This window comes from Carcharodon carcharias, chromosome 19 (genome assembly GCF_017639515.1).
Source record: "Carcharodon carcharias isolate sCarCar2 chromosome 19, sCarCar2.pri, whole genome shotgun sequence".
NCBI lineage: Eukaryota > Metazoa > Chordata > Chondrichthyes > Lamniformes > Lamnidae > Carcharodon > Carcharodon carcharias.
The window spans coordinates 46,400,538-46,427,044 of record NC_054485.1 but is presented as its reverse complement, the minus strand read 5'-3'; the positions used below and the strand labels follow the sequence as shown (position 1 = coordinate 46,427,044).

The 26,507-nt window shown below is 42.9% G+C and overlaps 1 protein-coding gene across 1 annotated transcript in view; it reads right to left on the bottom strand.

The window, feature by feature from the left end:
- LOC121291515 (glutamate receptor ionotropic, kainate 3) overlaps positions 1-26,507 on the bottom strand; it is a 558,849-nt gene that overhangs the window by 52,632 nt on the left and 479,710 nt on the right. The window contains exon 13 of the mRNA XM_041212818.1: positions 13,081-13,298. Within this exon, the coding sequence (XP_041068752.1) occupies positions 13,081-13,298 (218 nt within the window). The remainder of the gene's footprint in view (positions 1-13,080; positions 13,299-26,507) is intronic.

Sequence of the window (26,507 nt, the reverse complement as noted above, 5' to 3'; positions counted from 1 at the left end):
CTTTAATCTAAACAAGGGGAGAGGGAAGGTATCAAGCTAGGGTTGATATGGCAAATAAAGAGGTAGAGTCAAGGCAGGAGAACAACATAATAATATGGGAAATGAGGGTCAGAGAATGGCAGGAAGGGACAGAGAGAAAAAAAACATAAGAATACACCAACAGTCAAGAGTAGATGTTACAAACATAACAAAAAGACTAAACTAAATGCTCTGTATCAGAATGCGCACAACATTCATAATGAAGTAAATTAATTGATAATGCACATTGAAGTAAATAAATATGATCTGATAGCCATTACAGAAATGTGGGTGCAGGATGACAAGGTTCGGGGCCTGAATATTGAGGGAGAGATGACACTCCTGGAGAATAGGAAGTTAGGTAAAGATGGAGAGGTAGCACTGTTAATCAAGGATGGCATTGGTGCAATAGTCAGAGATGAACTTGGTTCAGGAGATCTGGATGTAGAATCGTTTTGGGTGGAGATAAGGAATAGTAGGGGAAAGAAGTCACTAGTGGGAGTGGTCTCCAGACCCTCTAACAGTAACCACAATGTAGGACAAAGTATACAAGAAGAAATATTGGGTGCTTGTTTTAAAGGGACGGCAATAATATTGGGTGATTGCGATCTACACAAACTGGAAAAATCAGATTGGCAGTAGTAGTCTGGATGAGCAGTTCATAGAATGCTTTTGAGATAATTTCTTAGAGCAGCATGTTCTGGAACCAGCCAGGAAGGAGGTTGGTTATATTAGACATGGTATTGTGTCATGTGACAGGATTAATTAATGACCTCAGAGTAAAGGTACCCCTAGGTAGCAGCGACCACAATATGATTGAATTTTACATTCAGTTTGAAAGGGAGAAGATTGGCTCTAAGACTAGCATCTTAAACAGAAATAACGGTAGCTATATGAGCATGAAAGCTGAGTTAGCTGAACTAAACTGAACTGGGATACTAGGCTAGAGGATAGATCAATAGAGAAGCAATGGCAGACATTTAAGGGGATATTTAAAAATACTCAGAATAAGTATATCCCTACCATAAAGAAACATTTTAAAGGGAGGACCCACAATCAGTGGTTAACTAAAGAAGTTAAGGAAAGCACCACACTTAAGGAAAACGCATATACTTGCGCAATGATGAGTGGCAGGTCAGATGATTGGTCAGAATATAAAGAACTGCAAAGTATGACTAAAAGGTTAATCAGGAGAAAGGAATTAGAGCATGAGAGGAAGCTAGCTAGAAATGTAAAAATGGATAGCAAGAGTTTCTACAGGTATTTAAAAAGGAAAAGAGTAAGTAAACTGAGCGTTGGTACTCCAGAGAGCGCCAGTGGGGAGTTAATAGCAGTTAATAAAGAAATGGTGGATGAAATGAACAAATATTTTGCTTCTGTCTTCACTATAGAGGATACAAAAAACATTCCAGTAATAGCTGTAAATCGGGAGGCGGAAGGAGTTTAGTAGAGTGAAGAGTGACTTGATTGAAGTATATAAGATTCTGAACAGTATTGACAAGATGGACGCGGAAAGGATGCTTCTTGTGGGTGAGTCCAGAACTAGGGGGCACTGTTTTAAAATTAGGGACCGTCCTTTAGGACAGAGATTAAGAGAAATTTTTCCTCTCAGAGGGTCATGGGACTTTGGAACTCTCTGCCTCAGAAGACGGTGGAGGCAGGGTCATTGAATATTTTTAAGACAGAGGTAGATAAATTTTTGTTAGGCAAGGGAATCAAAGGTTATTGGGTGTAGATGGCAATGCGGAATTCAAAACACAACCAGATCCACCATGATCTTATTGAATGGTGGAGCAGGTTCAAGGAGTCAAAAGGTTTACTTCTGCTCCTATTTCGTATGTTTGTATGTATTAGCTGACAACCAGAAATGAAATGGATTGCGAAAACTTGGGGAGTCAGAAGAGGATAAGATTTGCATTGTAGATTAGCATAGGGTAATGAATTTGCACAAATGAATGGTAAATAACATTTGACCTCAGTGAGTAATCTATGAGAGGAGGTATATGTGAGCTGACTACTGGTCAATTAATTAAATATCATATGACTTTTTAGGATATGTGGGAGTACATTAACTATGTCTCAGGTTGACATACAATCATGAAGAATCAACATAATCTTTCAAATAGTTATTGTTTCCTCCTACATATTTTGATATCCATTTTTCATTAAGTTATTTCATTTCAAACTCAAACAATTCACAGACTGGACTGGAAAATACTTAACTTTTGCTTATTTAGGTTCTGTTGTGCAAAATCACTCAGCAGACTGCTGTCAACACACAGGGCAGCATTTTCCCCCCTGCTGGGGGGGCGGGGGGTTGTGCGGATGCGGGTGGGCGGATTTCCAACTGGCGCCCCCAGTCGGGAGCACGCTGCCATTTTATGTGGGCAGACCAATTAAGGCCCACCCAGCGTGATGTGCGCTCCCTGTGTGGCTGGGTGGGGGATTCCCTGAGCCGGGAGTCCCGCCTCTTTCACATGTGCGAAAGAGCACACAGATCTTCCTGAGGCAAACTGCTGCCTCAGGGAGCTCAGCTCAAGTTTGAAAACTTTATTAAAGGGAGAAAAAAATATTCCTGACATGTCCCCTCATGTGACACTATATAAGCCTGTGTTCGAAACTCTGACCCCGCTTGGATGTTAATTCTGTCACTGTCACATTAGCAAGGATGTGTCAATGACTTTTATTTAAAAAATTTATATACATTTTAAATCCCTCATGAAACCTCATCCCGCCTGTGGATGAGGTTTCATGTTTTTTCTGAAGACCGCCTGGGCTCCTCGCCTGCCCACTAACCTTAAGGTTGGACGGGCAGGTCCATTAATTGGGTTAATTACTTTGATAAAGGCCTTAAGTGGCCACTAACAGTTTGGACTGAACTGAAAATCTAAATGATGCATGGTGATATCGGGATGCACGCCCAATGTCGCCGCGCGTCATTTTATGTGTGCACCCCCGCTCGCCGATGGGAAAATGCTGCCCCCAGTCTCGTGTCTGACTTCAGCTACAGCTGAGCCTGTGACAGATGCTGTCTCAGTCATGATCCCAATGGGTTTGAATTTAATAAGTATTGTGCCAACAGTAACTTGATTCTTTCTGCAATTGCCAGTTTTAATAGGGGGTTGTATTGTATAATATGTCACCTGAAATGTTGTTACTTTCTTTGATTCAACTATATACCAGTTGGTGTAGTCTTGCTGCCCTCAGAGCTGATGTTTTTGTGTCACATTCCGAAGTCTAAGTATACAGGTTCTCCCTCAATCCAATCCTGATTTCAAATCAGCAAGGAAATATGGCTCCAATTTATTGCCAATTCTGTCTGGAAGGTGGCATTTTAAAACCCTAATCTACTGATTATTGTGTCCACAATTCTGAATGCCATACTGAATTCATTATCTTGGTCAAGCTATTCTGGGAATTGTTGAGCAGAGACTAAATACTTCCCCATGGAGAGCGAGAGAACAATCTTGAGAGAGAGCCACTCAAGGCAGCCAATCTCTGACAATTCATTACCTATTTACAGAGCAGTGTTGACAGCAATATGACAGAACATCATCTTTCTACTTCTTTTAGCCAAGTAAAAGGCATAGTTACTACATTAGTGGTGGCGATGGCCATTCCTCCGAGTGGAAAAGGTTAAGGGGAGGATTAAACAAGGGGGTGTTCAAAATTATGAAGGTCTTTGACAGAATAAATAAGGAAAAACTGTTTCTACATGACAGCTGGGTAAGTAACCAAAGGAGACAAATTTAAGATAATTGATAAGAATACAGTGGAAAGATGTGGAGGAATGATTTTTATGCAGTTAATTTTTATGATCTTGAATGCGCTGCTCAGGAGGGTGGTGGAAGCAGATTCAATAATAATTTTTAAAAGGTATTTAGACATGGGGCAAGATTTTGCCCTTGGCGGGGGCCCTCAGTGAGGGCTAGCGGGAAGCCGACCATCGCCCGCGATCAACTCTGCTCTGCCATTTCAGGTGGGTGGGCCAATTAAGGCCTGTCCTGCATGGATTGTGAGCGGCAGCGCTGAATGCTGCCTGTGTGAGCGGGGGGAAGAGGGAGAGCCGAGCCCAGTGCGCAGTTCACGCATGTGTGAGAAAGAGCGCTTCAATCTCCCTGAGGCGCAGAGCTGTGTAAAAAAAAAGATAATGAACAGAATAAAAGTTTAATGAAACCTGTCCCCTCGTATGACTCTGTCACATGAGTTGGGACATGTTTTTAATTCAAAAATTAAGTTTTTAATTAATGTTTATTTGCTTTAGGGAAACTCATCCTGCTTGTGGATGAGGTTTACGAAAAAATGTAAAGGCCACTGGGCCTTTTTGCCTGCCCGTCAATGGTTAGGTTGGATGGGCAGCATAAATTTGACTTTAATTAGATTGTTAATAGCCTTAATAGGCCTTTTATTTATTGGCGCATGCCCGCCGGACGAAATATCGTGAGATTGCGCGATGACGTCAGGACACACGCCCGACATCATCGTGCGTCATTTTATGCTCAGGCGTGTCGGGCGCACACCCGGAAGCCAAGCGTAATATTCTGCTCATGTACTTGGAAAGGGGAAAAAAGCATGGCTATGGGCAAAAGAGGAGGGAAATGGGACTAATTGAATAGATGCAATGAGCTGAATGGTCTCTTCCTGTGCAGTATAATACGAGGAAACTCTAACTTTGGCAATGAATTGTACCATAACTCTAGACTTACAAACTTTTCAGTTGTATATTCAGCACTGATTTATGGTATCAACACAATCTCAAAATCCACTGAAGAAACCACATGCAGGTACCCATAAGAAGGAATTGAGCCATTTGTGTTATTTGTAGCATACACACATTGCACTAAAGCAGAGTAATCCAAGAATTCTAATAAGCCTTTTATTGTTTTATAATGGATATATAAACCACTTTGCTATTTTATTGTTACAAAGAGTGTTATTCCCTCTGCCATAAACAGAATCTTGACAATGTTCTTCTGGCGCAGTTTGCAGTCATATACAACCATACCGTGAGTGATTGCACAAGCTTCTGAAATCACTGGAGCAATAAACTACTCTATATTGAACCTATAAACAAAGTTCTAATGGGGATAACTATGACTGTAACTCTGCAGCAAGACAGGTATTTAAACGATGAGGTGATTTAAAAATTCCAGGTTTCTACACATACAGAAATCGATTCCCAGTTTAGTCTACTGATCATCCCTAACTGAAATAACAAGTGAATTTGGAGGACTGTTTTCTAATTTCGCTCATGCTAAGTGTTTGTATATCACAGTCATGTCAAATGTTTGTGTGGGTTCAATGTGAGGTATAAGGTATGTTTATGGGTAAATTTCAATGCTTTGTGTTATGAGCCTGGACTGTATTACTGCACTGTGCTGGGTTAGCTCATTTCAGAAGGACTGCCCAAATTGGTTACAAAGCTCCTGGGAATATCAAACAGCATTCCCACTCCTTATAACAGTCCAGTTACCTATGCTGGAATGTTGAGTGGGTGCAGGTTCAGGCTAGGAAATGAAACTTGACATCAGTTTGGCGGAATCACAATCATTTCACTCTGGGACCTGTCATGTGCCACTGATGAAAGAAAAAGACTTACCCAAAGTAGAGTTAAATTATCCCTACGAGTACTGTCTATATTCATGTAATGCAGGGAAGAGGCAGGAGTGTGCTTCAGAGTTCAAATGATACCAATAAAGCTTCACTCTCATCATTTATGATTTTAGACAAACATCTCAATGTATCATTGTCTTGTAACATGCTCTGGTTTAAGTGTTATCTATTATTTACATGGGAATAATTATCAATATACAAAAGGATTTATCACCAAACTCTTTTGTTGTCTTGTCTGATGCACCAAAATCAATGATGGCCTTCATTACTTCCTCACCAAAATATGAATGCACCTTCTCGGGACAGATTTAATCCATTAGATTAAATTTGATAACTTTAGCACTATGGAGAGTAAATCCCTTATTTTAGACACTACATTTCAATCAGCTGTGAATCTAAAAGAGTTGTTGCTCACTATCCAGCCTATCATGCTTTTTTCTCAACACTTATTTACAACCTCTGAGTTTTTTTAATATAAAGTAACAGAATGCAAATAATTGTTTGGAAAAGCAAAATTAACTTTCAGACTCTCATCTGATTCAAAGAAATCTGTTGAGCCAAATGTTTTTAATAATAGCAGAATATGTTGGAAAAGCTCAGGTGTGGCAGGATCCATGGAGAGTGAAACAAACTTAATATTTCAGGTCAGTGATGTTCCATCAAAACCGTGAAAAGTTAAAAGCATATTAGCTTTTAAGCAAATCAAAGGTGAGGAGGGTAGGGAGAAGAACAAAACAGAAGGTCTTTGATAGGGTGGAATACAGGAGAGGTTAAATAACAAAAGATATGATGGTGCAGGACCATAGTGAGTGGTAATGGAGCAGTTAAGGAAACAAAAGGTGTGTCTTGATGAGGTGTGAATGGCAGAATGCTGAACAGCTGTCATCAGAAAGAAAACAAAAGCAAGAAAAAATTGAGAGCATAACCAAAGCCTGCAAAGAAAATGAAAAATAAAATGGGGCCAGAGGTTACGGCCTGAGATTGTTGAACTCAATGTTGAGTCCAGAAGGCTGCATAGTGCTGAACTGAAAGATGAGGTGCTGCTCCTCAAACTTATGTTGAGCTTCATTAGAATAGTGTAGGAGGCCAAGAACCAAAAGAGACAAGCGTGACCACAAGATGGTGAATTAAAATGATTGGCCACTGGAAGTTCAAGGTTATGCTTTTGAACTGAACAGAGGTGATCCCAACTTATGTTTGCTCTTCCCGATGTAAAGAAGGCCACGTGTGAGCAGTGAATACAGTATGCTAAACTGAAAGAAGTAGTTCACCTGAAAGAAATGTTTGGAGCCTTGGATGATCAGCAGAGGGGAGGTGAAAGGGCAGGTGTTGCACTTTCAGTGCTTGCATGGAAATGTGCCATTGGAATGGAACTTGGTGTTGGGATGACTGAGGAGTGGACCAGGGTGTTGTGGAGGGAATGGTCCTTGTGGAATGCTAAAAGGGGAGGGAAGGGATTGAGATAAAGGTAAGTAGTCACTTGTGGAAGTAGTGTATAGGCCCCCTAACAGTAGTTACACAGAAGGGCAGGGTATACAGGAAAAAATAAGTAGGCTGCGTAAGAAAGGTACTGCAATAATTATGGGTGACTTTAATCTACACATAGATTGGGTGAATCAGATTGGCAAAGCCTGCCTGGAATATGAGTTCATAGAGTGTATTCAGGACAATTTTTTAGAGCGGTATGTTCAAGCACAAACTAGGGAGCAGGCTATTCTGGACCTGGTAATGAATAAGGAGACAGAATTAATCAATAACCTCATAGTCAAGGAGCCTCTAGATGACAGGGATCATAACATGATAGAATTTCATGCTCAAGGGGAGAAGTGTGAATCTAAGACTAGTGTTTTAAACCTGAATAATGGTAAATATAAGGGTGCAAAAGCAGATCTAGCTAAAGTGAATTGGCAAACTAGGTTAAAAGTAAAGATGCAGTGGCAGGCTTTTAAGAAGATATTAAATAACACTCAGCAAAGATTTATCCAAGAAAGAAAGACAATTTGAGAAAGATGCATCATGCATGAATAAGGAAGTTAAGGAGAACATCAAATTGAAAGAAACAATGTACCCCTCTGCAAAGATTAGTGGCAGGTCTGAAGCTTGGTCAAATTTTAAGAACCATCAAAGAATGACTAAAAAAAAACGAGAGGGAGAAAGAAGCAAATGAGAGGAGGCTAGCTAGTAATATAAAAGCACATAGTAAGAGTTTCTACGAGTATTTAAATAGGAAAAGAGTAACTAAAGCTAGTGTTGATCCTCTAGAGAGTGAGGCTGGGGAATTGATAATGGAAAACAAGGAAAGTGCCGAAGTGCTGCACAGGTATTTTGTGTCTGTTTCCACTGAAGAAGACATAGAAAACTTACTAAACGTTCTTGAAAATCAAAAGGTAAATGGGACGAAGGAACTTAAAACAATCACCATCACTAGGGAAAAGGTGCTGGGAAAACTATTAGACCAAAAGGCTGACAAGTCTCCAAGACCATATGGCCAGCATCCTAGGGCAGAATTTTGCTTTTGGATGGCGGGCAGACCCCACCGCCTCAGTGGCGGGCGGACATTTTGAGTGGGCGGGCCAATTAAGGCAGAGTAGATGAATTGGTTATAACTTTCCAAAATTCCTTACAGTCTGGAAGGGTCCCGCAGGCTTGGAAAATAACTAATGTAACACCTTTATTCATGAAAGGAGGGAGGCAGAAAACAGGAAACTATAGGCCAGCTAACTTGACATCTGTCATCGAGAAATTGCTAAACTCCATTATCAAGGAGGTTATAGCAGGATACTTAGAAAATCATAATTTAATCAGACAGAGTCAACATGAGTTTGTGAAAGAGAAATCCTGTTTAATTTATTAGAGCATTGCTGAAAAACAACCTATTTATATGTATAAGAGAGTGCTGATTGGTTGGCCAACCATCACTCTCTTCTCATACATATAAATATGGTTTCCCCTGACATTGGTATTTTCTTGCATATTGTCTTGATGAGTGCAAGGCGAAAAGCTTTGACCAAAAAAAAGGTCTTTTTTGAGCAATAGTTAAGTGCTGTACTACCAAACGACTATTAATTTATTAGAGTTTTTTGAGGAAGAAACAAGCAAGGTGGATGAAAGGGAACCTGTAGATATGGCATTCTTGGATTTCCAGAAGGCATTTGATAAGGTACCACACCAAAGGTTGCTACACAAGATAAGATTACATGAGTTGAGGGGGCTGTGTGGGGGTGTGGAGGGGAATATAAAAGTAGGGAAGTTTAACTGTAGCTGTACTGGCATTGGCAAGAGCACATCTGGGATACTGTATCCAGTTTTTGTCTTCATATTTGAAAAAAATATATAATTGTGTTTGAAGCAGTTCAGCGAAGGTTCACTCAACTCATTCCTGGGATGAGGGGCTTCTCTTATGAAGAAAGGTTAAACAGGTTGGGCCTACACCCATTGGAATTTAGAAGAATAAGAGGTGGTCTTATTGAAACATATATGATCCTGGGGGGATTTGATAAGGTAGATACTGGGATGGTCATAAGTATATGGAATTCTCTTACCCAGAAAGCAGTGAAGGCTGGGTCATTGAATACATTCAAGGCAAAGTTAAATAGAGTTTTGATAGGCAAGAGTTATGGAGGACAGGTGTCAAAGCGGAGTTGAGACCACAACCAGATCAACCATGATCTTATTGAATAGTGGAGCAGGCTTGAAGGGCTGAATGGCTTTAACCTGCTCCTATGTCCTATATTCCTATGTTCCTATCCGGTAATGTCGAAAGAATGGAGCTGGGGAAATGGTGGAGGATAATCTGTTGAATACGGAAGCTGGTGGGGTGGAACATGAGGACAAGCGGAACCCTATCATGGTTCTAGGTAAGAGAGGAAGCAGTGAGAGGAGTGCAGGAAATGGAATAAATATGGTCGATGGCCCCGTCAGCCATGAAGAGTGGGGACATCCTTGGTTAAGGGAAAAGGCAGACATATCAGTAGTACGACTATGGAAGGCAATATCATTAGAACAGATGCAGCAGAGAGAGAGAAACTCGGAGAATGGAGTAGAGTCCTTACAGGAAGCAGGGTGTGAAGAAGTGTGGGTGTCAGTAAAAATTCATTGATAGCCTATCCCCGGAAATGGAGACAGAGAAGTTGTAAGGGATGGGAAGAGTCAGAGATGGACCATATGATGATGAAAGAAGTATGAAAATTGGAATCTAAGTTGTTGAAAGTTTCCAGTTCAGAGTGAGAGCAGGAAACAGCACTGATACAGTAATGGATGTACTGAAAAAAGGGTGAGAGAAATTATGAGGGAACAAGGAATCATCCACATATCCCACAAAAAGGCAGGCATAGCTATGACCCGTATGGATATTCATTGCAACACCTTTTATTTGGGGGGAATGGAGTTGAAGGAGAAGTTGTTCAATGTGAGAACAAATCCATTCAGACAGAGGGGGGTGGTGGTGGGTGGGGACTGGTTGGCCTCCATTCAAGGAAGGAGCAGAGAGCTCTCAGACCCTGCTGATAGGGAATAGAGATATACAGGGGTTGGATGATTGAATGTCCATGGTGAAGTGGTGAAGGTTAAGGTGGGAAATTGGAAACTATTAAAATGATGGAGGGCATTGCAAAGGTCATGAATGTGGTGGGGAGAGGCTTGACATGGGGAGAAAAAGTAGAGTCTTGGACAAAGGAAGGCCTTTCAGAAACACTGGCATGGAAGCTTGCATCATCACAACAAATGCAATGGAAAAGGAGAAACTGGGAGAATAGAATGGAGTCCTTGTAGGAAGCAAATAGAGTTAGGCAAGGGAATCAAAGATTACTGGAGGAAAATGGGAATGAGGAATTTGAAACACAAACAATTCAGCCATGATTTTATTGAATGGTGAAGCAGGCTCAAGGGGCCGAACTTCTGTTCCTATTTCACATGTTCATAAATAGAGTCCTTCTAGCAATGTTCCACATATCCCACAAAAAAGGCAGGGAGACCTAGGACCCCACTGCAGCAACACCTTTCATTTGGAGGAAGTGAGTGGAATTAAAGGAGAACTGTTCAATGTAAGAACAAGTTTAGCCAGGTGGAGCAGGGTGATGGTGGTTGAAGACTGGTTGAAAAAAATCAGTTCAGTCAGGCAGGAACAGGATGAAATAATGAGTCTACCAGGCCAATTCTGTTTGCTGATCTTGGGAAGATGGTAGAGCATGTTGTTCAGTGTCGAGGGCTATAAGGTTGGAGCTGTGGAGGAAAGATCTCCAGAGGAGAGGAGGTCAGTGACAGACTGGAGAGGATGGCTTAATATTTGGAGGTGGTATCATGATCCAAGGATAGTAGGAGGAAGTGCTGAAGCATTGGCATTCTGGCTCTCTGACCCTGAATGATCTGTCCTTAAAAAAGGCCTCAGATTAATTCCCTTATACCTCACCTCAATGGCTCATAACGGTGCTGAGCTTTTTTCCCGTTGCCTTTGCTTCTGCACTACTTCCTTTGCCAGGAGTCTTCACCCTGGACAAAGGACCCTTTTACCTGTCTCCAATATTCTCCCTTGCCTTTGACCCCTCCACATTGCCTCTTATCCTTTCTTGATCTTTTCTTTGAGGACTGCCAGTAGGACATTGGCTACTTTGACTACATTCTTCACACCCTGCTTCTTGCAAGGACACTATTCCATCTCCAGCCTGTTCTGATGATTCCACATTCCATACTAGAGTTTCTGATCCTTTTTCCTGAACCGAGGATTCCACCACCACCCTCCCCACCTCCCACCCAACCGTGGTTGATAGGTCTCTCGGCCATGTCTGTCCAATTTCCTGCACTTGCATTCTCATTTCTTCCTCCCAACCTCACAGAACCATAATAGTGTTCTTTTTTTCCCTAAGCTTCCTTGCCACCCATCTCTGTATTGAATGCATCATCCTCTGCCACTTTTGCACGTCCAGCATCACCCTATCACCAAGTACATCAGTTCCTCCCTCCCCTTTCAGCATTCCGAAGGGATCATTCCCTCCGTGACACCCTGATTCACTTCTCAATTATTCCCATCACCTCCTCTCCTTCCCATGCCACCATTCCATGCAAGGGTAGGAGATGAACACTTTCCCTTTTAACTTCTTTCTCCTCATCGTCCAAGGCTCCAAACACTCCTTCCAGATAAACAGTGATTGACATGTACTTTATTTAATCTGATATACTGTATTTGCTAATTATAATGCAGTCTGTTTTACACTGGGAAGACCAAACACAGATTGGCTGCCTGCTTTGCAGAACACCTCCCGCTAATCTGTGAGTCTGACCTCTGGCTTCTGGTCAGTCAACAGTGCAGTTAGCACTAGTTCAATGCCAAAATCAATGAATGAGCAGGCAGCTCAAAGTTGGCATTTTGCCTGTGTTGCAAACAATGGGCACAGGTCCATACACATCATGATCCCTGTGCCTGTTTTCGAGTCTATCCAATTTAGCCCCACCATGTCAAAATTGCTTTTCATGGGCTCTACATTAAATAATACATTTCCTTTCAAGAACTACAGGACGACCAGCCTCTGACATGTTTTCTCTAAATTCCAAAGGAAGTTATGCAAAACTTTTCAGATAGCAATCTGACATAATTAAGGGTGTTTTAATATGTTAATTCGGATTCCAAAAATCCTGTGTTCATCGGGTGATTTTTTGATGTTTTTGCTGCTAAAACATTTTCAGGAATCCAAAAAATGGAATTAACTTGGCAAATCCTGCAGCCTGGCCCCTTGATGCTGGAACCTGAATTAAGTGAAGGTAATATTATAAGAGCTAATCTAATTATTCATTCCCTGACCATTTGAGTTCCACAGTTGATGTTTTCACGTCTCAGCACCACAAGAGCTAAACAGTATTTAATCAAAATCGCATATTTCTCTGTAATCCTCGAACATTTAGTACTCATTTTAAACAGATATACATCATTTCTAAGGCACCCTTAATGAAAATCAACCCTACCTATAAACTACTCTGTGGGGGTGAGGGAAAATCTCTCATCGCTTGCTGATGGATTATATTTTTGTGCTTGTGTCCTGCAGTTCTGCAAATATAACCCAGAGATAAATAACATTTATTGGGAGTGTAGGTGGGGTATAGGTGGGGGACTTTGTTCAGAATGTGATCTCTAGTAAATGCTTCTAGATGAATATTTGAAACCATAACAGATAGCTATGTGACCCTGCAGCTTTAACACAATAGAATTGACACCAACTTACAGAATTCAAAGCAATGATGCACTTTAAACTGCTGGTAAATCATCTAAATTTACAGGGGTCTCACCAGCTTACATAAATTTTTCTTTTCAAACAAGGATGATAAATTTAAATAATCCATTATACATGATTTAACACTTGTCTACATGATTTTGAAACACAGCTGAAAAGAAGCTCATTCATACTGGTGAGAATAAAGCCTAGGAAATATGATTGTGTTAAAAGGAGCGTGTATCCTTACCTTGAAGAAAGTCATGGTGGCTCCATCTTTAACTGCCCCATATTCTATTTTCGTTTGTTTAGCCAGGTCATCAGCCGACTCTATGGGGGATTCCATGCGTTCAACTGTTAGGAAAGCAGCCAGGTTTGCAGTATAGGATGAGATGATGATGAGGGTGAAAAACCACCATATCCCACCGATTATCCTTGTAGAAAGGGCTTTTGGCATCAGTTCAGAACCTGGACCAAACACAGGATCAGCCACAAAAATGATTTACTGAGCAAGCAACAGATGTACAATAACTGTTACATGTTTATCAAAAACAAATGCAGAACTACTTTCATTTTCGTTTATTTAAATAATGCTCTGTTTAATGGGAGAAAGCAAAGTAAATGTTGCATTTTCTGGATCAATAGTGGGCAAGAGTTAAATATAGCATGATAAAAGTCGGGCAAAAAGCCTTGCACACTCACTTACTCTTTCAGTCTTTTCTACTGATAGATTTGTCTCCAAACATCCAATTATCTTGGTTTACTGATTAATGCAGTGATAGAGCCTATAGCTCTTTGCAGACTTTTCCACTCACAACTTTCAGCATCTGAGAGGCTGCAGGGAGGGAATGGAAGGAAAATGTCTCCATTCGTGTAGGAGAATTTTCTTCTTGTAATGTACAGCGCAACAGAATAACTGAAAAGGGAGAGTTTTTTTTTAAGTTAGAAGTGCTCTGTTGGAAGGTGGAACAATAAAAGAGCTTGAATGTTGAGGCTAATAATGAATCGTGGAGCTGCTTTATTTCAGTGGGTGAGCGTACAGAGAAACAACCAAACTCACTGGGTACAACTGCTGATACAAGTTAGCTGCCTCTTTTAGAAACTACCTAATTTCTATTTTCATTCGCACCAAGGTTTTTCAAAGAGTGACATAGGCAGAATGGGTCGAATGTGTTGAATAGCCCCCTTTTTCATTGCACCATTCTATAAGCTAAGTTGAAAATCAACCCCCAAAGTTGAAATTTTCATTCTAGAGTGGCAGGGTGCTCCAGCAGACAGGCTGAGTGAGCCCGGAATGAGTGCAGAGGTAGCCAGGTGTGGAGATGGGCTGGGTGGAAAGCCGATCTTGGTGAACCAGCACGGTATTCAAGTTTTAAAAATAACAATAAAACAAAAAAGAGCCACCCCAAGCCTTCACCCCCCCCCCCCCCCCCACCCCGGCACACACTCCATGCTACATCAATGCCAACTTATACCACCTCATGCTCCCCATGGCTCCTCATACCGTCCATGCCATATGCTTCTCTGCCCAACTCCCATGGCACGTCATACTCTCCGTGCCAACCTAAATCCTCCACCCACGACAATGGCACTTTATAGCCTCTATGCCAACCTATGCCCTTTTACCTACCCACATGACCTTTTATAGCCCATTACTAATCTATGCCCTCTGCCCATCCCCATGGCACTTTATAGCCCTTTATGCCAACTTAGTGCCTGCCCATCCCCACCCTTTGTCCTTACACCTACTATGCCAACTCACCCAGTATCCAACATGGGCAGGCTTCAGGAGCCATGCAGAGATGAAATAATGTAAAGTTCTAAGTGCCTATTTGCAGACTTCAATTCAAAAAAACATTCCCATAAAAAAACCCATTCACTGCATTGATATTCTTTCAAATAAATAATCTCTTATAAAAACAAATATTTCATTCAAGTGCATAACCCCTTATGAAAACAAGGACTGGAATTCACAGTCCCACTTCAAAGAGTCTATAAGCACTTGGCACTATCAATCTAACTGTGAAATGGAAGGCACCATACTGGATAATGGAAGGTTGTGAAATCAGTCATGCAGCACTAATCCAGTAACGGTAGCCTCCCAGGTTTATGTCAACAGACAGATTGAAATAGCAAGCAAATATCTTTTTTAAAAAATACTCCATTTTTTTTCAAAGATTTAAAGGGCAGGAGTTTAAATTACTTGAGAGCTTGACAGATCCTCTTGACACTTTTGATAGTTTTGACGGGTCCTTTTGACAGCTTCTCTTGACGTTTTTTGACAGTTCTTCATTACAACTCTCTTGACAGCTCCAATGAATTTATGCACTTTTATGCACATTCATTTCCACTTTGAACTATTCCAAAGGGTGCCTGACCTCTTCCAAAGGTGTCCTGGAACCGTATCCAAAAGTGTACCGCACCTCTCCAAAGGACTCTGCAAAATTTAGGCCTGCTCCTACCAGGTCGAATCTGCATACTTTGTGTTTTGCACTCCTGGTTAATGAAAATCAGGCATGACTGGAGGCAGCTGCTGTTTTATATGGGTAGCTACCAGCCCCCAAACACACGTGCAAATCCCAACCTAGGGCCATTCCCACCACTGTGAATATAGTAGGTGCTGTGTTCAGGGGCTGGACTTTTGATTTTCGGTCACTTCCGCTATTTTCGCAATGACGAAGAGGCTCTCCATCATTGCAAAGATCTAAGCCTTTGTCTGTGTGTGCATTTGAACGAGATCCATTTTTATATTTGTTGTGTTCCTTTTTACTTGCTCTTCATTTCTGATGTCCACTGATTTTTACAGAAGTTCCACCCAAATTGTTAACTCATCTGCTCACCAACTAAGCTATTGAATGTTTCTTGAAATTTCTCAGAATTTCTAGCATCTGGATATATTTACTTTCCCTTTAGCACATACACTTTTTTTTTACACAAGATGGCACACATTCTCAAGATATACAGACTATGGCATGTTATTAAGGCATTAACACATAAGCTGAACATGTTTTGAGGAAGAAACCTATCAAGAAATTGAGATTTCCTTAATTAATAGCAAAGTTACCAAATTGTGCTGAGCCTTCTTGTTCCAATTGGAGGGTTTGTTACCTCAAAAATAAAGCTGTTAGATTGCTTGGTACTTATGAGCTTGTTCATTTAATTCACAAAACAGAGGCTTAACCTCGTCCAACCTTATTAGTGACTAGTGCAGTGAAAAGATTGTGTATTAATGATTTACTGCAGTTTTATTATTTAATTCACTAAGATCACATTAAATATAAAATGTAATCTTCAATCTTTCGACAGTGGTAAAATACCGCAAAGGCGGCCATGATCCAAGGTTTTGATTACAAATGGTTGAGTATTTCTGTGTAGGATAATTTTTTTTTGGCAAATGCATTATGTGTACTTTATGACATGTGAATAATCTCTGGCAGGTTAGTGTCCTGCAGGAGATACCCATGTGCATGCTACTCAATGACAATTGATGAAAGTAGTTGTTGCACTTGACCTTACCATCACTCTGTCAGCTTACAAATTTGCAAGATATATATGGATAAGGAAGAACATTAGATTCATTTTAGTTCATTCATCGAGAATCTAGTCTTCAGTCTCTTTGTCACAGTATTGAGGTCTTTACTAAAAGATTCCAAGGTCATCATCATCACTAACCTGCCTGGAAGTCATTCAAAGCATTGATCATTCTCCATAATGAGAACTTCCTGACAATAGTACAAAATGTATCTTCTTCAAATTTGAACTTGTACGCTCCTGTCATGCTTTATTTTGAAGTAATCCATTGAATTTATTTTCCTCATATATTTTAATAAGTGTCTTATCTATCTTTTAAAAAGCCTTTTTCAGTTGCATCGTAGCTGAATCCTTTGACATGAGGGAGCCGCTCTGCCTCCATCCCTGTGTCACAGAGCTGACAACTCTCCTCGAAATGCCCTGATCTCACTTGCGATTGGCTTTCTTCCCGATCACCAACAGTCTTCATTATTTCATGCTGTCTTGCGTCCAAGACCATTCACAAACCAAAGGTTCTGAATGTGCAAAGTAAGCATTATTCTGCTCTTTTAATTTTACGTTTGTCTGTTTTCTACAAATAAAAGGGTTCCAATGTATTGTGCACACAATTATATGATTATGCACAGGTTGAAATTCTTCATCACAACAAAGCAAATGATAATTACAGATCCTTATAAAAGAAATAATGGCCAGAATTTAATCCAGGTGACAGGGCTCTCTCCCTGGAGAGTCAGTGAGAGCCTTGCGCTACCTACTTTAGAAAAAGCTGGCCAGGCACCAATGCTAGTCAGGCAATTAAGTAGCCAGAAGTGGGCCCGCCTGAGGATCAAGGACACTAGGGACAGAAACCTTGTTTCCCGAGAGCTGCCGGCCACTGGGGAGTGGAGGTAGCTGCTGGCAATGCACCCTCCAGGGACCAAGGAACAACGATGGATGGACCCGGGAAACAGCTGAGTGAACGGGGGATAGGGATTGTGAGGCGGGGGTCCCTTGCTAGATTGCACAGGGGTCAGAAGAAAAGGCATCAGGATGGCTCCGTGACCGCCCCAACCCCCTCCCCCCACCCACCCACCCAGATTTCCCATTGCTGGGTCCCTTGACGAAGCAGTGAGTGCCTTACAATGGGGGACACCACGCCGCCCCCGGCACAGGATTTGTTGTATGGGCTTCCCAGGTGATGACTACTCTGCCTAAGCCTGAGGGTTTCCATTATTAGATTAGTGCTGCATGACTGATTTCACAGCTATCCATTATCAATTAGGGTGCCTGCCATTTAACAGTTTGATTAAAAGCTACATGTGGTTATAGACTTTTTGATGTGGGACTAAGATTTCCAATGCTTGTTTTCAGGAATTGTGCACTTTAATGAAACATTTGCTATTCTGAGGCTTTATTTAGTTGAAGGAATGTAAATGTAAATGGGGTTGTTATGAATGAGGGTGTATTTTTCAATATAGGGCAGTATGCAATAGACACTTAGAGCTTTATTTAATAGAAATTTATTTTATCTCATCTCTGCACGTGTCCTGAGGTCTGCCCATGGGGGAGACTAGGTGAGATGACATGGTAGGTGTAAGGGAAAAGGGTGGAAGGTGGGCAATGATGGATTGGCATGAGTATGCACTGTTGGCATAAGGACTATAAAAGGCTATAGGGGTGGGTGGAGGGGCATAGGTTGGCATGGCAGCATAAGGGGTGATAGGGGCATCCCTTAGTATGGGAGTCATGAGGGGCTAATAGGGGCAGAGGGGATTACGTTTGCTTGGGGGCATAATGAGCCATGAGGGCATGGGTGGAGGGCATAAAGTGGCATGGGTTGGCATGATGGGGAATGGGCAGTGTGTGGGGGGGGGGGGGCAATGAGCAGGAAGTGAAGGGTGAGGGCTGGAGGAATGTTTCATGTTTATTTGTTTTATACTTTAGACACAGTGCCAGATCCCCAAGGCAGGTCTTCCTCCCAGCCCACCTCTGCACCTGGCATCCTTCTCAGTTCTTCCAGGGTTGCCTGCCCCAGCTTCCAATCCAGCCCGCCCCCGGACCGAAAATCCGATGACCAGGAAGCCATTTTAAAAGGCCAGATTTGTGGAGCCAGTAATTCTCTCATCCCTGTGCACCTAACCTGGGAACAAAAATCTGGGCCCGTTTCTTTCAATGTGAACCATATTTACTGTCTTAAGATATGAGTTATCCTCTTACATTTATATTCCCTTGCTTGTTATATATCACATAAATAACTGGTAAGTCCTTCTAAATGCACTGAATGATATCACCCTCTCAGTTGACACTTTTTGCCTTTTTTCGCTATTTCACAATATCAATAATAGTAATTATTCTATAGTCTGACTTGCAGTTGCATTGATTATCTTTAAGCTGATGTTTCTATTTTCTGAGGGTAGGCTCCTTCATATTTAACTTAGTTCTTCTGCAGTTTCCCTAGACCCTGTCATGCTACATATCTTGATCAGTTTGTTTCCATTCTTAAAGTATTGTCCTATACAGGGCATGGGGTAATACTTATCCTCTGACTCCCTGCACCTGCCCCAACTCCCTCTCTAGAAGTGCCTAATCTTGAATCAGGATCTCCTCACAGCAACACAGCCAAGGCAGGGGTCTCTCTTCAAAATGTTTCGTTATCTTTATCTTCAAGTTCTGAATAATATATTAATAACCAGTGGAACTGGCTCATTGAATATATTCAAGGCTGAGTGAGACAGATTTTTCATTGACAATGAAGTCAGAGTAATGGGGCCAGACAGGAAAGTGGACTTAAGTTCATTTCAGATCAGCCTTGATCTTATTGACTGATGGAGCAGTCTGGAGGGGCCAAAAGGCCTGCTCTTATTCCTTATGTTCTTATGCAACTCTCATATTATTAATGGATACAATTTATATATTAACATGCAAATCATGCAGCAACTAGCGGCAAGGAAGAGACATCCCATGAATTGCGAAATTCCACAAGTTGCTGAATGATTTGTAAAAAAATCTTTTTCTTTCTTTTTTTCTCTCTCTCAGTCCTGTACTTCTTCAACACTCTATGTTGCTCCTTTCATACCCGATTTGACTCTAATTCACCCTATTTCCTTCTCTGTCATTCTGTTTCTTTCTCAATCCTTAAATGTAATTAAGGAGATATACTGTGGGCCTCACCATTCACCAAGGTTCCAGATGGTGACCTGTTGTCATCACCATGCCATCATCATCTTGCACTTCTTGTATTTGCAGAGCAAACATGTTTTAAGCTGCAGAGTGAGGGGAAAAGTCTGACTAATCGGTCATGTCATGAGATTCCCTAGCCCATTTTCTCTAATGCATATATTCTCCATGATCGTTGTTCTGTATCCTGGTTGTATCCGCATACCAGCATTATATAACAATTTGAAGCTTTGAAAAGCAGTAAATGCAATTTTAAATGCAAAAAATGTTGTTGCTCAGATTATGGCTGGTTTCAGTAACAACTGAGTGACCTTTTTTCATTATTCACTTTCCTCCTGATTATATGAATATATTTCAAAGAGAAGGCATTATGACATTTTTTATTTTATTCATTATCAGGATGTACATGTTGCTGACATGTCTTAAATTTATTGCCCATTTTCGAGTGGCCCTAAGAATGGTGTAATGGGCTTTCTTCTTATCTGATAGAACTGAGGTGCTTGCTAGGTACCTTCAGAGCGAATTTAAGAGTCAACTATGTTGGTGCGGGACTTGCTTCATATAGAGACCAGCTCAGGTAAATACAATAGGTTTCCATCTCTAAAGATCATTAGCAAACTGGGTTTTTAATGACAATCCAGCAGCTTCATGGTCACTTTTATTGACAACAGGGGCTGGATTTTCAGCTCGGTGTGTGGGTGCATGCCCAACACACACAAGCATGAAATAACGCATGATGACATTGGGCAAGTGTCCCGATGCCATCGCGCACTTGTGTGATATTTCGGTTGGCGGGTGCACACCGGAGTCAGTAGCGCGCCCGCTGACAATTAAGAGGCCTTACGGTTGGCGGATGAGTGAAAAGGCAAAGTGGCCTTTGGATTTTTGAGGGAACCTCATCTGCGGGCGCGATGAAATTTCCGGTGTTAATTTTTAAAAAATAAATACATTTTTAAATCTCATTTTTAACATGTCCCTGCTCATGTGATATAGTCACAGGAGGGGACATGTTTACCTTCATTTTAAAATCTTTATTTGGAATGTTTGAAATATTCAGCTCGGTGAGGCAGCTCTCTGCCTTCAGGGAGCTTTAACTGCATGCTCCCCGGCGCCTGCGCTGACTTCCACGCTTGCCTTCCTCCCACCCCGCCCAGGCAGCGCTGAGCGTTTCAGCGCATGGTTCATGCTGGCTGGCCGTTAACTGGCCAGCCAATGTGAAATCGCTGTCGGGGCCCAATTGCGGATGCTGGTCGGGTCGGTTTCACAGCCACTCTTGGGCCCGCCCGACGAGGTTAAAAATCCTGCACCAGCTTTTTACTCCAAAATTTTTTATCTTAGATTCAAATTCTGAAACTGCCAAAATCTCTGCATTTTTAGCCCATACCTCCAAATTATTGGTTCAATAACATAACCATATTGAATATGAATTCCAATCTTGCTCAAATTGTTGAAAGCATTTGTTATGCCTCATTTTTGCTCAAACTGCACTCACTGTAATTAATTAGTAACCTTTTATAGGACCCTGAATCCATTCCATTATTCCCAGAGTTGATCTTCGCTGATGCCTTTTCCTATTTTCTGCTTACTTTCCTCCCTTAGGCTGTAAAATCTGATGCACTAAGTTCAGTGGTTTGTGCTCTTACCTTTGCTAATTCTGATGACATGTAAAAACTTCCAATTGTGCGTTTTTCAATCAGAAGATTAGTACCTTTTTCTGGATTACTGCATCACATCAGAGATCGTTAGTTATGCACTAATTACAGTTTTTACTGGGTTTCAATCTAGCCCAGCTGAAAGAGATGGAGGTTTCCTCTCTACCAATTGTAAAATTTCTCAATTGGACTGGCTTCAGCCCAGTTCCTAGCAGGTGTGACTTAACAGCACAAAGTTCTCTTTGATTCCACAATAACTGACATCATGTCAGCAGTCTCAGGGAAACTACCAGGGGACTTCGGATAACTTACACTGACGTATGAGGAGAGGACGGAATCAATCTCATTCTTAGGTAGAACAGACAAAGATTGGGTTTCCATCTTATTAATAATATCTGAACTGCGAGTGATCAACACTGATGCTCAAGTGCCCCATTCCTCAGGGGTAACATCTCTCACCCCAATTAGCACAGCAATTCACTCACTTCTCCCAAGAAATTAAACAAAATTGAAAATCTAATTCCACTGACTAGTTTTCCTTCTTTGACCTAGTTGAAAAGTAGCCTTGCATTACTTCCTGGGGTTTGCCTTCACCATTAAAGGCTTTCCATTTTGTCTGTGTAGTTAGTCCTTTATAATGATATTATTCTAAACTGTATCAATGTCATTACTATTGTCGGAAGTCAGTTATTAGTTATTATTGATTCCAGGCTCATGCACAGATTTCCAGTTAAATGGACTCTGACAGCCTCCTCTCTGAGGACAGGTGTTCCCTTTAGCAAACTGTTACATGCTTCCTAACTACCGGGACCACCTAATCCTTGGGGAACATTTCCAATATTACTTTATGAAACTCAGATTCATCTGAGTTACAGGTCCACATTATATTCCTCACATGCCTCATAGTTGTGTACGATATTTCAATTTTGCAATATTACATTGGCTTCCATTTTTCTCTGAGATCTTTCCCATTCTTTTCTTAAAGTGGTGACTTCTGCCAAGGTTCAGTTCCATGGGCACCAGAGTGAAATGTTCTTCATGTGTGAGGCCCAGACAACGAGTGATAGCGAGTTATTCAGTCTGGGAAAGGATATCACAATGCAGGCTGATTTGATATTTGCCAAATGTCTGCAATTTTTTTTCCCAGCTGATGGTCATTTGATAATGATAAGGATGAGGAACTCTGCTTGATCTTTCTCCAATAAAGAAATGAAGGAGCAAGAAAATTGTGCCACTGCCACCATTTCTTTAACACAGGTGATTAACTCATCCTAGTCCAGTAACTGAATTGGACAGGCTCTTGGGCTCGGATTTTCCACTCTGGGCCTAAGTCCCATGGTGGGGATGGGAACTGGGAGTGTTTCCCGCCGGGGAGCCCAGTGGGAATTCATGTTGAATTGTGTGATGCTGAGCTCACTAATTATGCAGTAGGGGGGTTTCTGGACATATTGCATGGCATGGCAAGCTGGCTGATGTGCACCCCGCCGTCATATCCGAACGCCATGTTTAAAAGGCATCTAGATGTCAACTTCTCTGGTCCCCAGATTCAGCGATCCTTTCTTCAATGCAGTGGAGGGTGGGGGCGGGGAAGGGGATTCGGCATTGAGGGCTCCAGCAAGTACGGCACAACAGGGAAGAGACAGAGAAAAGACAGGAGGGGGCCTGCCTCAACTGAGGAACCTTACAGAGTTCGAGGAGTGGGCAGCTGAGCTGGCAGGGGAGGAAGTGGACCGAACCTGTGCAGATGGAGAGGTCAGTGGGCAGCCTCCATCCAGTAAGGATCCATGCGTATTGTAGTCAGATAGAAACCAAAGGGTCATGCATTCCTCCATGTTGGAGGCAGCTCATGCAGTTGCTCATTCTCTCCTCTCTCACTTACAGGCGCCAGCAGGAAAAGGAGAAAGCTAGAAGAAGAAGCCCTGTCCAGCAGTAACTTCAGCCCACAGATGACCGAGGACATTGGGGAGGAGAAAGAAAGTGCACCTGTAGAGCCATCACAACAGTCCCCTGCACCTTACACCAGCCCAGAGACACACATCTCAATGGGTACTAGATCCAGTTCAGGCAAGGATCTCACATTCTGGTGGTCACCGCACGGCCACATGTCCGCAGCAGGGCCAGCCAAGCACTCAGAGGACTATTGGTGGAGAGGCATCTGTGAAGTCCAAGTTGAATGACGGAACCTCTGGAATTGGCCGTGCCCAAGATGCTGGAGATGCAGGGGAACATCAGGCAGAGGTGTCAGAGGCCCTCAACAGAGTGGCACGTGAGGTGGAGGAAGCCATCTGCCTGCTCTCTGATGAAGTGGTTCCGAGCTGTGCAAACATGGAGGTCTCCATGGGAGGATGGTGAACGACATGGAGAACCTCATGCAGCAGAACGTAATGTTTCTGCCAGAAATGCGTGCAGATTTGCATTCCATCACTGTGGCCCTGGGTGAGATCTTGCTGTGGCTACCTGAGGGGGGAACAGGGCACCTTGATCTCCCTCCAGGTGCTCCTTCTCCTCAGGGTGTCAGGCAGGGGCCCCAGGACATCCAAAGGGAGGAGGAGCGACTGTTGGACGCCCCTAGGAGCTCCGTTCAGGATTCTCTGAGGGTATCCGTCCCTTCCAAAACCCCTTGCCTGTGATCCCTTCAGCTTTGCCTCCTGTGTCCAGAGAGGAACTCACAGCAGGACCACCAAAGTAAGTCAGGGACCCTCCAGGCATCGGGTCTCAGGAGGACGCCCACCAAGGTTATCCAAGCCCATAGGGCAAACTGGTCAGCAGGCTGCCTCCACCCCTGCTGCGGATGCTGGGGGAGCACCTCGAAGAGGTGGTCGGGAACGAAAGATCAAGAAATTATGATGTCACATGTGTGCACTATAATTGTTAATGTTCTTACTCTTTTGTAAATAGACTACGCTTGCAGTTTAATCAGGTCTGATGTGGTTTAACTATGATTCGTAGCCATTAAGCCTGTGTGCCAAACACCCTCCCCTCTCCCATCTTCAGAGGGACACCCCAGGCTGGGTCTATGTCCTCTGGAATTATGCACATCCAGGGAGGCAAGCATCTTTGCCAAGGCCCTTGCGAACCACGTGCAAGAAGCCTCCTGTGCACGCTGAGCCTTTGCCCTTCATGCGTTCATCTGTTCCAATGCCTTAGTATTGTCAGTACTATGTGCTGGGGTTCCCCTTCAGATGTCCAGCTGAGCTGACCTGCCGCTCCATCCACTGCTGATGACCCAACTCCCATGCAGCATCTTGAGATCTCCACCTCGAGACAGTAGGTAGTTAAAAGCTGTCATGGTGAATGTGACTACAGGTTGAGTCCAACACCTTCTAACCTCCCCTCGTGACCCACACCCTCACCCCATAACCATTGACCATCCTGGTGTGACTTCAGACTTCCCCATAGTCACCCTACAACCCGTCCCCATCACCCTCCACCCTATACAGGTGAATGTCCACGTCCCCTACCTTCCCAAGGAGCCCACCCTGCTGACAATAGACATTTCCCCTCATCCTGCCGATCCCCAGATCAGGATTTATTTCCATGTCCCCTTCAACAAATCTCAACGTCCCCTCACCCATCATCGCAGAACACTCACCCTCTCGTCCTACTGGCTCTCACTGCTCCCTTTAACCTCAACGTTCCTTTCCATCAACAATTTCCTCAATATGCCCCCAGGACTCATCAGTTGACACCATGGACCCCTCCCTCAGAACCCCTTTCCGCTCTTCCCCCCCATACACATTCACATCTGCACACCACCTCCAACACCCGTTAACACCTGTACACCCCGCACTCCACTCCAGCTATATTCCTCCATGGCCCTTCCGACCCTCCTACTCCATATCACCTTACCCATTCCACAACCTCAACAGCATCTCTCTCTTTCCCCGACTACTCCCAACCTCCCGCCAAGTCTCTACACCCACCCCGCCTCTTCATTTCTCTCCTCCCAACCTAATCCCCGTGCCCCCCCTTCTACTCCCAGCACAGAACATCGCTGCCCAACAGTATCTCATGAAGCTGACCACCTGCAGCTAGAAGATCCACTTCCTGGAAGCTCCTTCGGCAAGAAGATCCACCTGGCTGATGCTCCACCCACCACTGCATGTGGTGTTTAAGGGTCCACGGTTGCTGGAGGCCTCCATCTTCCACTCTGCCCCAGGCTTTCTTCCAGGTGAGTCCCGACATGTCCACGCCATGTTGGTCCAGATGTGTTTTGGACCGGCGTGATATCTTACTGGTGGTTCAAATAATTGGACAGGAGGGATAATTCTGGTCCGGGCTTTATCTGCATCCCATTAACGGTATGCAAAATGGTTTCACGCTGGCCTCTTGCAGGAATGGCGACCTGCCATGACAGGTGGGAGCACATGTTCCCACCATCATTTCACGCCAGTGGGAAACCAGTTTTCAACTCTCGCAACATTGTTCCCACACCCCCGCTGCCTGTCATTAAACCCATCACTTTTGGGACTGGGAAATTGTGGCCTTGGTCTCTGCACAAATCAGAACAGTGGATGATACATTTATCCATTGGGACGTAGGGAGCAGGACCTCCACAATGAAAGTGATACTTCAGTTTGTGTAGCTTTCCAATTTTCTCCTGCTTGCGAATTACTTGATCTTGTCACCTTTGCTCCTGTAGTCCCCCATCGGCATCTTTGGGACCTTTTGTAATAGTTGCACCATTAACCTTAAACACAATTATTTTTCATAATGTGATTTAATAAAAAGGTAGTCCACATCAAATCAACATAATGCATCTGACTGCTAGTTTAAGGAAGTGTTGATGTAATTTGTGTTCTTATACCATCACCTCAACAGAAACAAGTCACTTTTTCCTCACCTTCCATGTCGGATTAATCTGCCGAGTACACTTTAGGTGCTTAGTTATTTTGGGCTTGGAATAAATTAGCAAAAGCAGGCTAGGCTATGACTAAACTGGCTAATTGCTTGGTTAACCCATTCCACGCTTTGCTTAATTGACAGATGTTGAAATCACGGATGGCTGACTGTTAAACTGAACGGCTCCTCCACTTCCAGCCATTGTAATGCAAATGAAATGATAGCAGTGCATCCAGCAGTCTGGACCATCACATCAGGAGGATTTTTCTTCCAGTGCAATCAGAGATATAGGATTGGATTTTCTCACAGACTTTGGGGTCTTGACCTCCTAATTGACTGTCTCTTTGCTCACTGCCCTACTATGGATGGCTGTAGAATCCCCATGCCCAATCAGAGGGCCAGCGCTCTGGAGGTTTGGCAGCTCCACTGGGAGAGGTAGGCACTGGGTAGGTCAGGAACCATGAGGCCACCTCAACATGAAGGCAGACTTGGAGGT